General features: G+C 34.1%; 1 protein-coding gene across 1 annotated transcript; it reads right to left on the bottom strand.

Annotated features, from left to right (window-relative positions):
• Positions 1 to 1,699: 1,699 nt before the first annotated feature.
• On the bottom strand, positions 1,700 to 16,143 carry MS3_00000773 (uncharacterized protein). The gene is made up of 5 exons (XM_051208415.1): positions 15,883 to 16,143; positions 10,044 to 11,056; positions 8,100 to 8,234; positions 7,228 to 7,585; positions 1,700 to 4,416 (listed from the first exon to the last, which is right to left on the bottom strand). The coding sequence occupies exons 1-5, from the start codon at positions 15,893 to 15,895 to the stop codon at positions 4,025 to 4,027; spliced, it is 1,911 nt and encodes a 636-aa protein (XP_051064383.1). The 5' UTR covers positions 15,896 to 16,143; the 3' UTR covers positions 1,700 to 4,024.
• Between the last annotated feature and the right edge of the window lie 2,836 nt (positions 16,144 to 18,979).

The raw sequence follows: 18,979 nt of genomic DNA, 5'->3' as shown, positions 1-18,979 counted from the left end.
TGCATTGACATGAAGGAACCGGTTGCCGTTTTCTACCATCGAGACATCATGCTTCAGATTCACTAACCTTTGGCATTCGGTAGCTACTTCCCGCAATGTCATGTTGGGGCAGTGTTCTAGTTTGCATAGAATTCTTGTTCGGATATCAGCATCCTCGGGTGAGCGCAGGCTACAGATAAATACTAGGCTTTTAATTGGTCTTCAGTCATGGAAGACAATTTGAACCTCTCACATTCTCGATTCACAATTCCTGCATGCTTCACCCAGTTATCTCCTGGTTCTTTCGTTATTTTCAAGCATTGATAACGGATATTAAATAGAGATGATTGTTCTCCGAAGATTTGGGACAGGGTTTTGACTGTTTCATCAAAACTAAAATTTCGTGGATTCTTCGGCAGAATGAAGTTGCTATAACGTTCATGTTCCATAGTCCCAAGTTTTATCAGAAGTATTCTGACTTTTGAAGCATCATCCAGTTTGCAGAGATCAATGTAAAACAAATCTTCATACTTCTTAAACTACGACTTAAAAGTTACACCTGCTACATCATCAAAATTAAACTCATGGATGGCGTTAATGACTGAATCAGTATGTGATACTTGAGACTCACTAGAAGCAGGGTTTCTCTCGGACAGGCAGGATTTCTGCATTACGGTTTCCATGATTCTAATTTGGGACTCTTCGAACCTCTTTTCTTGACGCACCATATAGGCTTCTAATTGCTCCAAGGAAATATTCATTGCAGTTTGCATCCCCGTCGCCACTGATAAGTCTTATCGATTGAACGCTATGTTAGTTTCCTAAGCTATTATGGTACCCCGAAAGCTAGAACTGCACAGCGACTTGAACACCAGAGAGAAGACGCAAGTATGAGGGAAAATACTTTACTCCGAGGTTCATTTTATTACAGAAAATATAGGGTTTTTATAATATATCTAAATGTCCTTGGGTCGCTGGAATATTCTGGAATGCTACTAAACATAGTAGCACTGTAGTAGCCAACCAATCAGAGCTTCCGCATGTGACGTTTCGCTACCTTGATATTTCTGGCCAAGACTCCAAATGAACGCTGATTGGACGAAACACTTCTTAGTGATTCTTGATGCTTGCTTATTTTTTGCAAGCGATTTCTGGATCACCCCAACAGTAACCAATGCAATTCTGTCTGGTCTTCTAGCATTAATTGAATTCCATTGAACAAGTTACGATGGTGTTATATCCCGATGAGATTAATGAAAGGTAACTTTTGAGAACTATTTATGGACCATATATTTTTATTGTATAATTATTAAGTAGCTAAACTATACATATTCATGTTCGCCTTATTAAAAGCTCTATTTTAACCCATAGACTATTATTATGCGATTTACCGTTCTTGAATTATACCCAGTCTATAAATAACGGTCTCCCACATTCAAAGCCACTTTTGGCTAAATCTTATACAAACGTTATTTTCTATTTTGATGGTGCGATGTGGTCTGTCTGGTTGGTGTATAAACCCAGTATGTTTGAAATACATGATTCATATCACAGAGGCTGGGATTGGTGTTCTGGATTTAACAGGCAGTGCTAGGCAAGAGGACGGACCGACATGGACTCTAGACTGTTCGTACGTGTTTACGTGTCATTGGTCCGGTCCGACATTGGTTGTTAATTAGTTATACTGTATCTTATATTACCGTGCTGATTCATACAGAAGCATAAAATGACTCTCTCTCCCGATCAATTGCTGTTGTTATTTTCAGCAACAACAGCAGCGTTTTAAGAAGGGTTAGTTGGAATTGATCGACAAATTGCACACACGGCTGCTGAATCATCCATGTGTTGTGTGACGGTAGTTGATGAATCTATTCCTAAATTGCGTAAAGAGCTGGAAAATGATTGCAGAATGGATGAATGTGTCAGTGAAAGCCTCCATTGATCCTTGACAAGCAGTAATTTAAACGAAACAGTAGCAGTCATTCATGATCTGCCCAGAGGTCTAGAAACGTCCATTTCAGAGACATGCCCTGTAGTGGGTTCAAATCTCATTATCCCCGAACGACAATGTTCAAGCAGTGACTTGTCCAGCTCACAGAAAGACGGGGTCTTGTTAAATGCTGTTGAAATTGTTGAAGTACCCGCCCATGAAGAAACAGAAAATAAACCGAGCAGCATAATGAGTACAGCTGCACCAAATGGAGCTCATCATTCTGCGACAAAATTCCTGACGAATCTAGTTATCGGGATTCTCTAGTTGTTTTACCAGGTATGGGTTATCTTAATGATTCACATGTTCTTGATGAAATTTCTTCTAAAAATGAGAAAAATATGTCGGATACACCAAATGATAATCAAGAACCTAGATCAGACCTAAGGACTAGAAGAATATGACATTGGGTACTACCAAGTAATCAATCGGTGTATACGACTCGGGCATACGTGCCAGTTACATCCCGAACAGCTCAATGGGAAGACCTTAAACTGTAAAACTGAGTTGTCGGGGTTCGAATTCTATAAGGGGATTGAACTCCTTTAATAATACAGATGCGCCTCGATGACAAGCACTAACTGGCACGAAACCTAATTCCAGGGTTTACCGCCGAACACCTTCAACCACCTAACACTAAGTAGACAAGCACCAGGTATGGGAAGAAGTATTTTAATGAATGAAAACAAGTTTTTTCTGTAAGATATAAGAGCATGCACATTTATACAAAGAAAAATTAAAAAAAAACCGCTCACACACAAACAAGGAATGCCTAATTAAAAGTAAGATCCTTGTATGCTTGATAATTTTTAACCATTTATCAAGATTGTTTGTATTCTTATAAAAACAATCAACGAAAAAAGAAGGAATAAAATCACATTTGATATAAGACGTCATACAGATATCGATGAGGATGGTACACACGAATATGGATCCTTGTGTTGTTTTCATATATCTACAATATGTACTGACAGATTAAGTCAAACAAAAGGCAGGTTAGTAAAATGTATGCAACTAACACATGTGAATCAATATGTCGACACAGTATTTTAATAAGTTGTTTACTCTGATGGACGAACCACTCTTAAATTGTTTATTATAGAAGAAAAAAGAAAGGTAAGTAGACCACTATTATATCTGAGAAGATAATGATGAGTGGTAAAACGCATGATGACATAAGGGTGTTAAGTTGAAGAAAAAGAATTCTGAAAATTATATGCTACGTTTTATGGTTATTAGTGGCATTACTTCATTGGTACTACTATCAATAATAATAATAATAATAATAATAACAATAATAATAATAGTAGTAGTACATTTATTAATATGCATTTAATCGAAAGTAATAATTAAGAATATAAAATGAATCACTAGTAGTACTGAGACCAAATGACACATTTCACTGTGTATTAATACTTAAATAAAAATTCTATTGTCAATATCCTGTAGAGGTAGACAGAAAATAGAAAAAAATCCTAACTAATCTAAAAAAAGTATTTGACGAAATAAACGAAGATTTTTATGAACGTGAAGCTCTAGATCAAATGAATTGAAGTACATACACATCACTTTAAGTCATTGTACAAATTTCGTCTTTTTATTTACTAAAATCAATATAATTTAAATGGTATGTTAGTGAAATGAGGAGTAATTTTTTTCCATCAAAATAACGAACAAACAAATACTACTATTCTGTTGTTATAAAAGTTTCCTTACTTATTGTCAAAGAATGGTGATATATCATTTTGTAGAATGATATTATGTAATTAACACAAAGAGGAAGAGAAAATGGTGAGTAATATACAGATAACAAAATAAAACATATTGTAAGTTAAAAAATGAAACAAAGTAACAACATAGAAATGAAGAAAAAAACTCACAGAGAAAGGCATGACACAAGTGAAAATGAGACGAAATAAAAGCATTATAAGCATAGTCCACTGTTTATCTACATATTCACTTGCAAGTCTAATAATAATAATAATAATAATAATAATAACAATGAGCAATACTGGTATACCTTGATATTTTCATAAAAGGTTAGGCGCTTTACATTCAACACAAATTATTATTATTGTCATTATTGGTGCCACGCTCAAAGCTATAAATATTAGTCTCTTGAATTATAAAGTCTCCGGTGAATAACTCATGAAAATACCATGGCAACTGTTCAGTTGTATTGCCGTAGGCTTTTTCCACAAATAAACCTTGGTTGCACAACGTAATTGAACGCAATTCAGTTAAAGCCATGAGAATCCTCGGCCAGTACTGTTGTTGTTGTTGTTGTTGTGAAATTCCATTGATGTTAACTGAACGACTTGACATGTTATTATGATTCATTCGATTGGAACGAATTTTTCGAATACGATTAGCATAACGATTGAACGTCTCCAATAAAATATCCTGAGTATGTTCGACAGTTTCACAGTCAGTTAAGCCAAAACGATCTTCAGTATTGTAAATAAAAATAAAAAATTAAGTAATTAATTTACTAAACATGGTCGACGACAAATAAAGGCGAAGCATATATTTCTTCAATGACAATTACAAAGCTAACTTTACAACGATAGATAGATAAGTATCGGTCAAAATAACACATTATTCTATGGTATATTATTTATTTTATTTATTTGAACAAATAAATATTGGTACAAGGGGGCACCAAATATATATGAGCCACGCCTTCTATGGTATAAGGCTTTACAGTAAATCGATAACCTAATGGTTATACTCTTGGGTAAATTCAAAACGCTCTTCATTTATACCGGCAAACGAGTTTTATAAATAGCTCTCATACACTAAGTGTGTCTTAAAGCTGGGCATATATCATCTTAAAGTTAGTTAATTCCTACAGAACACAAAAAGACTTGGATGTTTATTATCAGTTGTTGTTACTACAAACCTTTAATATGAATGCGTGGAAAATGAGAATGAAATCGGATAGCAATTGATTAAAATAATAAAGAATACTAGTCGAATATCTTATAATTCATGTATTATGCAATTAAAACGAAAATTATTCACTATAAAGAACTAAGGTCAGTAACCGTGACCATATTTAAATTACACCGACGGAATAGCTAGCAGGAATAATGATTTACTTGCTAAAACGAGAAAAATATTAGTTTATTTCAGAAAGTAATTAAAGAATAATCCAAAATAGCTGCTTTATAAGCCACAACTAACATCAGAAATAAATAATAAGGGGAAGATTTTAGACAGTGACAATAAAACAAGCATAATTCTCCTAGTCAATGATGATAACCTGAAACTATATGTGTTGATGATCCTTTTCAGATGCTATTAATTACTTAACCAGCTTTCATGTTAAATTTATTGCTAACTGACATCGAAATATAAGGCAGAACAAGAAACCGGGAAAGCAATTTGATCATTCATTTTGTATTCGTAAGCTTTCATGTGAGTGCAGTCTGTTTATGGTAATTAGTATACTGAAACATTTCACCTACTTTTTAAGGAATAGATATAACTTTATATAAAAAGCATTAGAGGTCGACCCAATATAGATAAGGTTTAGTTGATTTCAATGTAACCATATATATATGTCATTTATTCATATAAACGTCCATATACGGAATGAGTCGAGTTTTCATGGTGGTGTTAGTTTAATCAACTGAATCATTCAGCTTAAAGAAAGTAAGTCTTCTGTAACTACAGAGACATGGTGATAACGTATTAAATCACAAGTGAATGACACGTACATATTAAGATGGAAAGCAGATAAAAATTATTCATCAGTTAGTCGAAACATTTGAACATCTGGCATGATGTTGGTCAGCCTAGGGTTTTATAAAAATAAGTGTAAGTTATTAACCAAGTGATCTATGTACTTGGTTTTTAAACGTACTTTAGGTGTGGCGGTCATTACTTTATTTCCTATCTTGATGATAACAATCGGGTTTGCATGGAGAAGTAGTCCTACAAAATATTACTTGACAATCCATAGGTCATAATTATTACCGCACTATGTAGATTCCAAAATTTTCAACAGAAAACTTCACTGTATTTGATATATCACGTATAGTAAAAAAAATAAATATTTGCCTTTGTAACTCATAGTGGTTAGACATATACAATTGATGCAAATATGCTAAATGGGTCAAACCGATTAGAACAATTTTAAACTACTTAACCATAAATTCTAAAGAGCAAAACGAAATCCGCTCAATTTACTTCTCATAGCAAAGTGAGAATATTTGAATTGCAGAAGTATAAAAATTTATACATGAACGTAGCGAATTTGATCTCAAAAGTGACTGATAAATATGGTTTAGTGGTTAGGGCGTTTTACTTCTACCCATTAAGTCATAGGTGAGAAATCGTCTCCTCTTACATTGATTTAGATAACCGGATAGCATCACTGGCCCTCATATTTAGAGTATGATCCAAAGCCAAGTATCTGGGAAATGAAATCAGTACTTTTGTTTCTCGTCCATTTCTTTAGTTTGCATTACCAGCTGACTAAAGCTAGACAATCACTGAACACTAGTCAGTCCTCGATCCCTACTTTACCATAGTTTAAGATTCTCTTGCAGTTCATACAACCAATTTATTAATCCATTTGTATTGGTTATTTGAATCTTCCCATAGATGTTTAGGACCGCAATTGAGAAGTCTGCTTTGGCATACATACATCCTACGCAGATTGCTTCCATATTGCTATTAACTCATAAGCGTTATAAGCAGAATGTGTGGTTACTAGCAGTGGAGTCCAGAACTTACGCCCAGTCCTATTTAAAACTCGTCAGCTGCATGTATCAGCATCCCAAAGTTGATGTTCTCTCCGAGACCTAAACCTAGTGCCTTTCGGTTTAAACTCCTGCATATTATGCACAGATGTAATAGCGACTGACCAACTGAAGTTCTAAACACCATTGAGAAGGTTCAAACAACCAATAAAAATGAATCAAAATTCATTTTGTACAAACCAGCGGTTATCAGGACTCAGTAGCTAAGTGGATAACGCGATGTTCTTCGAAGCGAACAGTACTGGGTTCAAGTCTCGGAGTGACTAGCAACTATAAGAAGCAGGCATATCCAGCTAACGAGTCTCAAATAGGACGAAATGAGCAACTTGGATTCCAATGCCATTCATCTCTGCATACAGTTCACTAATTCTTATGGTTGAGTTAGTCACTAGTGAGCATGAGACTGTATGTAATCAGAATTGTTCGATTGGAAAGCTGAGTTAGTAAAAGACTTAACAAACAAAATGTGGTACTTAAACATTGACATACCTGGGGACATTAATAAAATAGATGTCATTAATGCAACTTCTGTTTGGTCGATTTCAAGGCGAGCTAATTTCAATGCTACCGCACGAATCATCTGGGCACATTTCACATCAGAAGTGCCTAATTGAGGGTAAATATTATTTGGAATAACAGACGCAACATTGTGTTGATGTGAAGGAAGATTCTGCACAAAAATATCGACCGAATCTAATGGACTTGTTGTAGATTGTGGCTTGTTATGTCCATTAGAATCAACAATTCCAAGTGAGACAGCAATGCGACTTAATAAGTACGCAGCACGTAGAGTGATAATATCTAAGCAGCAGCCACGTAACAAACGCGTTTGATCGTTGGCATCTAACTAGAATAAATACAAGAAATATAAAACTAAGCATAAGGAATATCTGGAGAAGTTATGATGTGAAAGCACCAGTAAGTATAGTACAATTATCTTAGTCTACTACTGTTAACAATAACAGGTTTACAAATTTTATTTTGCTCTAGTTAAATTTTCTAATGATGTTCTGTGATAGTAAAGTTTGTTAAAATTTAAATCTATATTTACACTTCACTAGAATACAATAATCCGAATCCATAATCGAATACAAGCTTCAAAATTCGGCTTTTTTAGTACGAAGATCAGTGATATAACCTAATTGTTCGAAGCCGGATTCGAACTATTGCCACTAATAACCGTTAGAAATCGAGTGTTTTAATCATTAACAGACACTTTCGTCATTTCCTTAGTTTATAAGAGAATAAAAATCAATTCAAAAACCCAAATCTATAAAACTTAAAAATAGTTAACTGACTTCATTTTCCCCTAAATTATATATACATATGCATACATATCAACAGTAATATTTCATACATACCAATTCAAATCCAGGAACTAATCTGGCGAATGCAACAAGTGATGCAATCATTGGTTCAATAAGTGAACTGATTTTTGAATCTGTTGAAGAATAGAAAGCTTTCTCAGGTTCTTTGTCAACATCTCCATTGTCAATCTATTTGAGAGAAATAAAAATGTAGATTTAAACAAGTAGAGAGACTAATATCATTGCAGTTAGTGAGCAACGAAACATACATTTATTGAGAATATGCAATAATGGATTAATTAACTATAGTTGTGAAATATATATAGGTTTAATTCTTACAAATTACAAATTATATTTGTTCATTAGTTTAGAAACCGAGAATCGATATAATTCATTCAAATTTCAATGATAGAAATAGCTGAAAATTGGTTTTTGACAATCACTAAAAGCACACTAGGATAAAACATCAGTTTTGTTTTGGTAGTCTAACTGATGTCAATCTGTGATGAATACTATCAACAAATTAAACGAATTCCGACCGAGGATAAACTCCACTTTCGCTCGCAGTTTTGACCTTTCACCTGGCAACCAACCAAAATGAAGCGAGGATTAGTATTTACGCTATCATAGCCCACAATGGATGGCGTGTTTTGTTCGCTGTAGTTTTCGCTGGTTTGCATGACGACGAAAATGTCACTCCATCATGTTACGGAGGTGTCAGTTGTAGCGCAGTCAGTCATAACGAAAGGGAAACAATATAGCAAAAGTCACACATCCAGTTAACACTATGATATAAATTATTCCAAAATATCTACAAGTGAGTGACTAAACGAACGAAAACGTAACCATAATTACTGACCATGATACACTAAGATGACTTGACAACGTGGAGTTTATCCACAGCCCGAATTCCTACATGAACCTTATAACCAAAATACAAGTAGACTTTACTGATAGAAATATGTATCTTTAAGAATCCATTTTTATGTTATTCAAGGTTGACGTGATTAGACCAGTAGTGTGTTCGAAGCATGCATTTGCAAGAAATACGAGGGTTGGGCATAAAGAACAGGCTGTCGCAGAAGGTTGAGAAGAAAAAGGGTGAGCTGATTGGAAGAACATTGATCTATCGCTGACTTGAACCAAATTGACAAGTAAAGACTTGCTTAGAGTCTTCACAACACTTCTAATTATTGGCGTTAGGTGGTATGGAACAAAATTCGTCATAATGGCGGAACTTACTCATCCTTCTCCTCGTAAACTAACAGTTAATTGTCATCTATGATTGTCCATTCTTTGTTCTCATTCTCTCTGTTTGCATTGTATATCTTGCGTTTAGTCTTCTATGACATTTGAAATTAACCCCATTCTGTTGTTTATTGTCTTGTTATAAATTCCTGTCGGATTCTAAGTTAACTATGATTGACTAGATATAACACTTCAGTTATCATAAGACTGTTTTCATTATGTGTAAAGCTGAAGATACTATCAAAAATATATATCTTTTGAAATCACTAAGGTGATAAGATGTCATACCCGTTCGTATGAGCTATTTTTCCCCAAAGTAAAACGTTTAATCAATGCTTCAGTACTTCACAAGTTGGGTTTTATCCAGTAAATAGCAAGGATAGTTCAACAGCAACAAAAATTATGTTAAACTCACGACTTAATTAACAATTTGTTAAATGAAACAATCAGCTATCAACCATGGTGATATGTAAAGTATGACACTGCTTAGAAACTAACCGTGAATTATTTCACATCAGTCTATGAGCCATATTGCAGTGATGATCAACGACATTATGTAAATGCATAACACGAAATAAAGAAGTAGAAGTTAAGCGTTCATCCACCGCTACTGTGGAGGCATACTCAAAGTATGAGCTAGAACATCAAAATGTAACATAATTATCCAGTTATCCATTTATCAGGACTAGAAATTTACAGTAGATAAAACTCACAAAATCATATGTAAAAAATTAATGGGTAATACAATACCTTTCGTTTGAAGTTTGGATTCAACATATTACTATAAGCTTGAACAATAGAATCAACCATATTTTGATCTTCTGTTGTCCATGGGCAGTCATTATGCACTGTATCATTTGAATCCATCATACTAATATACTTAGGATATGAAACTGATAAATGATCTTTGATCGCTGGTTGATCACAAGATAATGTTTGACATTTCTCAGGTGTTATAGGAGAATACTGTTGAGGCTCATAATCTGTATTTGTTTGGACATTATTAACATTGATATTGTTAATTCGGTTATTATCTTCAGCATTCGTACACACACTTTGTTGGCTATTAAAATAATTATATTTACTTGGTAAGTTGCAGTAACCATCTTCACTAGAATATAATGGAGTTTTGTTAATTTGCATTGATACACTAGACAACTGAATTCCATTGATGGATTCTTTAAATGAAAGTGGGATTTTAGAATTATTGTTATCATGATTACTAGTATCATTCATGAAACACTGTTTATACGGAGCTCCGCATATAGGATTCCAGTATATGTTGTTGGGCATAGTAGTTAGTTGTAATTTATCGATTCTTTGAATAGGTTGTACAATTAATTGTGCCTCATTTGCAGGTGAATATGTTGCATCTGGAGTTTTTGGATCGACAAATGAGTGGCTATCATTGTTGGTTACCTCCAAATAACGTGTTTGAATAGGATTACAGTTAAACTGACTTCCAGTTGTTGAACTGAGTGCAAATTGATTGGTAAAATGAGTATTAGGATGGATTGTAGAATGATAAGGAACCGTTGACATAATAACAGGTGTACTAGAGATGGTGTTCGATGTAGAGATTGGCTGATTGTGAATGAAATGATATTTTGATACTGAATTAGGATTTGTAAAATTAGGTATATTAATTGATGGATCTGTAACACATGCAGCAGTGGAGGCTTCTATAGCTTCAGCTCTTTTACGTGCTCGATTTGCTTCGATTAGACGACGTTTAGCTAAACGTTTATCTTCATCAAGTACGACTATTAGAAGAGGATTTTTATGAAAAAAAAGACAACAAACATTTGATTAACATTGAAAATTGTTGCTTTCAAGTCAACTTCTTTGTGTTATATCGCAATGGTAAAATTTGAAGTCGAAGTTATATAAAACCTTTTATTAAGTTGTACACGAACCGTTAACCTACCAATATTCTACTGAATAATATTACTCATAATGTAACAGAATTAGTTCAGTGACTTTGCTTTACAGCGATAATACAAATTAGTTAATGAATAGTTTAGGTTAGTAAACGTCAGTATTCATACAAATGCTAAAGGTAAATAGTTCATTTCGTAAAGACAATATGTATTGGGTATTCATGGAAAACGTTAGTGGGATTCCTTATATGTGACGGTCTAGAGATGTAACATAGAATAGTGTAAAGAAATTCAGTAATGGAAATATACAACTAATATTTTCCATTTGTACGAGGATGGTACTGATATTAGAAGATGAATTATGCAGAGTGGTCACTTCGTTTTGTAGTTATCATTATATGAACTCTCGTGAAGCTAGTTACATTGGTCAACCATGGGAACTTACATTTACTTGCTCGTGTCAAGGAAAAAATGTAAGATGACGGACGGGTTGACCTCAGTTCAGATTGTTTATAAAGTCGACATTAATCGGCCGCTTTCAATAACTGGTTGTATTTGTACTAATCTATCAAAATCCCTCGGGTCCATACTTCCTTATACTGGAGAAGCATTAAGCATTCCAGTACTACATTTAAAAGAAGCATGTCTAGCTTCTGCCCTTACCAGGGCCGCTCTTACGGTCAGTAATTCTGTATTCAGAAAAGTAAATAAACCAACTAACTTGTTAAAAACATAAAGATATTTCAACGTAGAGAATTTTCTTTTCTGAACAAAATAATCAGAAGTTGACTAAAATGATGCAAGTATTGAAAAATGAGTCAATTATTAACGAGGATCTATTCAAATACCTAAGATCAATGGCTTCTTTTATCCCGTGATTATATGGACTCTCAAAGGTATATGAAAAAGATCTTCGTCCTACCATGGATATATATAACTGTCCATACCACGCAACTGCCAAACATTTGGTGGAAATTTTACAACCTGCCATAAGCCAGATCTGGAGACATAGTACTTCTGACTTCATTATATCGAGAAAGAAAATGGTATCACTAGACATCACTTCTCTATTCATAAATGTCTCACTGGTCATAACAAAATCGGCGTGAGCCTCCCAAAGCACTGAACAAAAGGATTAAACCTGCACTGTACTGAAATTTCGAAATGCAGTTTGGATTTGATGAAGATTTCCAGAAGTAAATCGGTGGTGCCTCATTATGATCGCCATCGAGTGCTCTTCTGGCACACTGTTTTGTGACAAATCTGAAGAACCCTATAGTTTCGCCAAACAGTCGGCATATTTCACTTCTATGAGAGATACATGGATGGTACGTTGATCATATGACGAGAACAGTGACCTTAGTAATATGTTACGTAGTCTCGGTAATTGCTAGACCTCAAGAAGCACCAGCATAAAGAGAAGATATTTACTGATGCCGTGGGTAAGACCCAAGAAAAGAAGGATAAAAAGACAGTAACCAAAAAAGCCGAATAGGAAAGAGGAAGTCAAGACGCAGACCGAAAACACAGAAGTAGGCAAACGAGTGAAGGGATGCATTAATGCTGATAGGCGGAAATTCTTGAAAGACCTAGCAATGACACTGAGAAAAGTTGCACGAGACGGAACTTTAGGAAAACCATGCCATACAACGCAGAAACTAACACGAAAATATCGAAAACCAGAACGACCACTCAAAAACAAACATGACGAAACAATCACCGAGATTTAGAAATAACGAAACAGATTGGTAGGGTATTAAGAAGAGCTCTTGAATAAATTAACCTAACTGGACCCATTAGACGTCAAAGCAACACAGAAAACGCCTTAGCAACGTCATTGGATATATCAAGAACGTCAAAGTAGCGGACCCAGACAGGCGGACAAGCAACAACAAAGATGTTCAAAGCATTATTCAGAAAGGTCTGAGAGCAAACATAACTATCAAGAGACTGGAAAGCGTGACCCCCTTCAAAATACCAAAGAATGGAGATCATAGTAAGTACGAGAAACACAGGAGGATCACACTACTGTCAATACTAGGTAAGGTTTTGACAACCCTGCCAAACCCAACAGGAAATTCAGTTGACGCCCGAATTCGGCACTACTAAGCTAGCCTCAGAATGGGTCAATCATGTACCGAACAAGTCGCAACACTGAAGATCGTTGTTGAACCATCGATTGAATGGGACTTATCACTGTACATCAATTCTCTTAGTTATAAGAAACCATTTAGCGTCATGGACCAAACAACCCTGCAAAATCTTCCTCGACATTATGGAGTAGCTGAAAAGATTGTTAGTATTATATTGATCTCTTACAATGAAGTGAATTGCGAAGTTCTGCATAGAAGGAAGCTCACGGATGCATTCCCAGTGAAGACCAGTGCCAGACAAGGCTGCCTCATCTCACCTCTTCTCTTCCTGTTGGCTATTGACTAGATTATGAAGACCTCTAAAACTCACGAAAAGCACAGAATTTAGTGGACATCTTGAGCACAGCTGGTTTATCTGGACTCTGCAGATGATTTAGTCGTACTGTCGCATAAAGCAACAAATGCAAGTGAAGACACCCAGTGTAGCAGTGGCCTCCGCAGATGTAAGCCTCAACATTCACAAGGGAAAAAGCGAGATTCTGAAGCACAACATAGCGAGCACCACCAAAGTCACACGTGGTGCTCTGGGACACTTTGGGGCCTCATCTAACTGGACACCATCGTTGATAAACAAGGAGGATCTGATACAGATGTGAAGAGACGAATTGTCAAAGCAAGGGAGAGTTTCATGTAGTTGGCCAGTGTCTAAAACTCTGAAGTACTATCATGCATGATCCAAGTCAATTTCCAACATTTGAAACGTCAAAACAGTTCTACCGTACTGAGCTGAGAATTGGAGAACTACCCCAAGCTTCTGAAATAGAGTACAGGTATTTATAAATAGTTGTCTGTTGAAAATACTCTAGATCCGTTTGACCAGAGACCAGATAACAAATGAAGTACCGGATAAGGAGGGAATTGGGAAAAGATGATTGAGGTGGATCGGACACAGTTTACGGAAACCATTAAACTGTATCACAAGGTAAGTCCTAATCGGTAGACTTCAAGACAAAAAGTAAGAGGCAGACCAACTAAACGTTTGGAGTCGAACATCAAGATCATCGATCGCACTTGGCAACAGTTGGAGAAAGGATCCCAGGACATATTTACTTGTCGATCTTTTGTCTGTGTTCTCCTATGTTTCAATATTGATAACAGGCTTACTAGATGGAACTTTGGTAATTCGACGAGAAATTCTCACTGAGTTGGAATTTATTTTTATTTTCAACTGGAAAAGATGAGTGACAAATGGTAAATTTCTCTGCTTATCAAAAATATACTATAATATTATAAAGATAGCTTAGTAACGGTTACTATGTTACGCGAATATACCTTATTCTAGCTTCTGGAAAATACAATTAATTGACTTTATCAATTATTCGCTTATCAACCTTCACTGTTTTTATATGAGCGTATGTGTGTGAACTTCTATTCTATTCATCACATGTCTGTGACTTATTTTTGTGTGACCACAAATGTCGATTAACGCTTGACTAAACTGAGTTGGCTCACACGCCTTCTCCATTGTGTGTTATTTCGCTCCGCTCTCTTCGCCTCTTCTACATTTTGTCTGAAACAACGATTGTATGAAATATACGTATTCATCATTCATTCTCGTATTTGACTTATTTAATTCCTTTGTTCATCAACACGAGTTACGTCGATGATCATATACGAGGATATTCGCGATGTATATTTCGACAGCAGTTATTTGATAACAATCAAAAACGATCAACCCGGAGTCAGATACTGGGCGACTAATATACTGTGGAATTCTACCCTTTGAGTGGATGTTCACGCTAACTAACAAAACATAATTCTCTCCAACATTTCCATTGCTTTATCATACTTTAAGTTGTTTTAATGCAATGTAAATTATTCCCAAATCGAATGTGAACTTGTATTCAGTTACATCGTAATTTAATCATGAGAACATTACACATCGAAGCTGTGTACAGTGTGTTATGATAAACAGTCCCTCCAGCTAATGCGCAAATTAAATAATTCTGTGGATTAATTCATCCAACTTTTTATTCAAAAATGCATATAATAATGCATTTCATCTCTCCGAAAAAGACGAGATTATGGTTATTGTTATAGTTAATTGACGCACAGTTAAGTGTGCACATATGAAAGCCAGAATTCGCTTGGTCACATCAGGCTTTATTATCAATAACTGATAAAATTATATATATATATATATATATATATATATATATATATATATATATATATATATATATATATATATATATATATATATATATAATTTGATGATAGTGACCTTGTATATGTATGTATACATCTACACACTAGTATAAGCTACCATTGATTAATTATAATCATATGACCTCAGATAAAACACGCCTGATTTTCATATTGTAGACGCATGAAATATGAAAATAGGTTTAAACTTATGAAAAACAAAAGTTGACCTATGGCTTATAGACTTACATATAAAAATTACCACTCAAGTTATTAATTTTGTGATATGATAAATTATGAATTTATCGACCTAATTTCCCGTGTGAATTAGTATGACAAAACAATAACAATAATAATTACATACAATTAGTTGGAGATGAGAAGATATAGATAAATCTAAATGTTACTTACGATCCTTAGCCATACCGCCGCTAATGCATCTATCAAAGCGACATTTTTGACAACTATTTCGATTTTGTTTATCAGATACAGAGCAGTGACCTTGAAACTTGCAAGTATAAACCAATTTTTTCTGTACTGAACGTCGAAAAAATCCTTTGCAACCTTCACATGTCATAGCACGATAGTGAAATCCAGTTGCGTTATCACCACAAACAACACAAGGTTCAGGGCCAGCTAAAGGATCCATATAACTTGGGATGTAAGGTTCTCCTATAGTAAACGAAAAATAATTAGCCATATATATTAAAATGTACATAGATCATATGATATATATTATACATTGAACTCTTGATTAACTAATGTCTATAAGACTATGTATGCGTAAACATCAATGAAAATAATAAAATTTACTATTAACCAAGGTGAAATTACAAAACAACTTGTCAGAAGAGTAAATGTTGTTTGTTGTGCACATCTTATTTCCACGATTATTAGACATAACAATTTCATGACTGAACTCAAATTAGGACTTGAATAATTAGACAGGTTCCTACCTCCATAGACAGAGTATAGAGCTTATAAGATAAAGACTACATTTTCTTATACTATCGAAATCCATGTTCATTTGTATCAATACTTAATATAGTTCTTCTAAACGGTTCTTTTTTATTAACAGATTTAGTATAAGTGACAAAAGTGATGCGCCTAACTGTTAATCACGCTGTAAATTATGCATACAATTTTCTTCACAAAATATAACTGGTCAGAGATAGATTTTTAGAAATCTGTAAAACACTTTATTTTTTACAAATAATACAAAAAGCTGAAACGATCATTTCTCAAGTATTTAGTCTTGAAAAATCTGTCCATTCATTTAACAGATTAATTATTTAATATGTGAGAAGAACACAAAAACATAAGTCACATATTCAATTATAATATTCTTTTCTGTTTTGTTTTAATGAAATTCATTATCCATAGATTTAGTTTTACGTTTATACTTCAATCATACAGGGAAATTGTATATATTTAAAAAATAATAACGAAACTCTTTATTCTTCAGGAAATGATGAACACTAAGTTGATCAATGATAAATTTTTTTTAATTATTTAAAACAAATCACTATATATGATGAATTAATTCAAATAGATAAATCAATATAATAATCAATTTATTTATTATTATTTATTTTAACACAAAGATATTGGTACAAGGAGGCACCAAATACATATGCGCCACACAAATCTCATTCGATATGTGTGAGGGCTGTGATACTGCCCGGGTGCCCAAACCGAAGCAGGTAATGATCAATTATATAACTAAAAATATACAATAGAAACTAGAAAATTTAATTTGATCATTTAATGAGTCATATAAAACAGAAGTTTTATTAGTTTGGTATATACATTTTTTTTCTAAAAAAATCTTTGTCCAAATAATATTGAGTACACAAAAGAACTCAATTGATTTATTAAAACTTCAGACAAATGATGAATGATTTATTTAGTCTAATATAACCTTCACCTCTCTGTCTAGGAAAAGCAATAATAAAAGGAAGAAATCTCATTAAGGTCAAACATTTTATTATTCTTTGTGCAACCGACTGCATCAGATACAAGAATCTAGGTTTTAAAAAGGTTAAATAGATAAAGTTCAGTATGTTTAATGAGACAATAAATAAACCTTCTAATCAGAACAGCTCATGATGCACATGTGCCAGGACAAATTCGTGAAACCAATCCCTGAAAAAATGAAATAAAATTCATCTCCGTTGCAAAAACCAGTAGCCGTCTGAGCTTGGTAGCTAAGTGCATAACGTATTGGGTGTTTGGAGCTAAAGGTACTGGGTTTGGGTCTCAACGTGAAAATCAACACGGTGGTGCAAGTAAATCTAGCTGATGACTCTCAAAGAAAAAAACGTACCATTAAATAGATTTCACTAACTAAATTAGCATACACATACATGGTCTTCTACTTTTTAAAAAAACAGGTTATGTGATCAAAATTGGATCAAACCCACATCGGGCCCCTGAATATACAATTCCGCAAAATATGGTGACCATTATCAAAAGTAGCTGATATCCAGAAAAGTCTAGAACAATGTTTAGCCCACTATGTAAAATAATCAGGGCATAACTCGATACTACATTTTAGACCACAGTAAATGAGAATAGATGAATATGAAATGAGAAAATTCGTTGCGAGGTTCATGTAGTAGGAAACTAACTGCCCAAGAACTTTGCACTGGGTACCATATATCAGAAAATTTTGACTAAGTTTTACTTTTCCCATGTTTACTTGGTTTTAGTGATACCGATTGTCCAAATACACATAACCTTTTGCGTTCACTAGTACAAGACGTACTGGTTAAACTTTCGAGATAAGTTAGCGAGAGACTAGAAGGCTATTTGAATTTCAATTGATCATGTAGAGTTGGAGGTTGAAATATTGTGATGTAGACTGACGATAATCATAACACTTGATATTATTATGTTTGTTGTTAAGGCAACGATTGTCAGTCTATCATCAAACTAAACGACATACTCTCAACATTTATCAAATTTAAAAACGAGTAAAAATAATTGTTTAATATACGCCAATCTCAGCATGCTGTAGGCTCAGTGAAATATCACTGAACCCAAGTCAAAGTAGTTTATTATTAACAGTGCCAAACATTGATAATTAGATGAATTCGGTAACTGACAGGTGTGACAGCTTCTCTGAAATCTAGTTATACCGTTATTTCTTTAAAATCTCAAGTACTAGAATATAGTTTATACAAAATTTCGAGTACTGACATTGAATACTAAATATCACATGCTAATTGTTGTAGGATCACCATAGGTATGTGAAAAATATAAAAACAAGGTTGTATTTAATTTGGAACACGGTATGTGGAACTTTTTCTAATTGAATTACAGATAAAGAAATTGATTTTGCGCCTCGAGTATAGTTTTAATAACGAACTGAAATTAAATAGAGAACAACTGAAAACCAGAAAGCCTAATGTAGGTGTTTCGCACGATTAAACAGTTTATCAAAAGTATACGTTCATCACTGCTTGATCAGATCAGGCTCGTAATATTTTGATATCTTTCTGCGTTA

Source organism: Schistosoma haematobium, chromosome 7 (assembly GCF_000699445.3).
Source record: "Schistosoma haematobium chromosome 7, whole genome shotgun sequence".
NCBI lineage: Eukaryota > Metazoa > Platyhelminthes > Trematoda > Strigeidida > Schistosomatidae > Schistosoma > Schistosoma haematobium.
The sequence above is the reverse complement of the archived record's forward strand: the minus strand, read 5'-3'. Positions and strand labels throughout refer to the sequence as shown.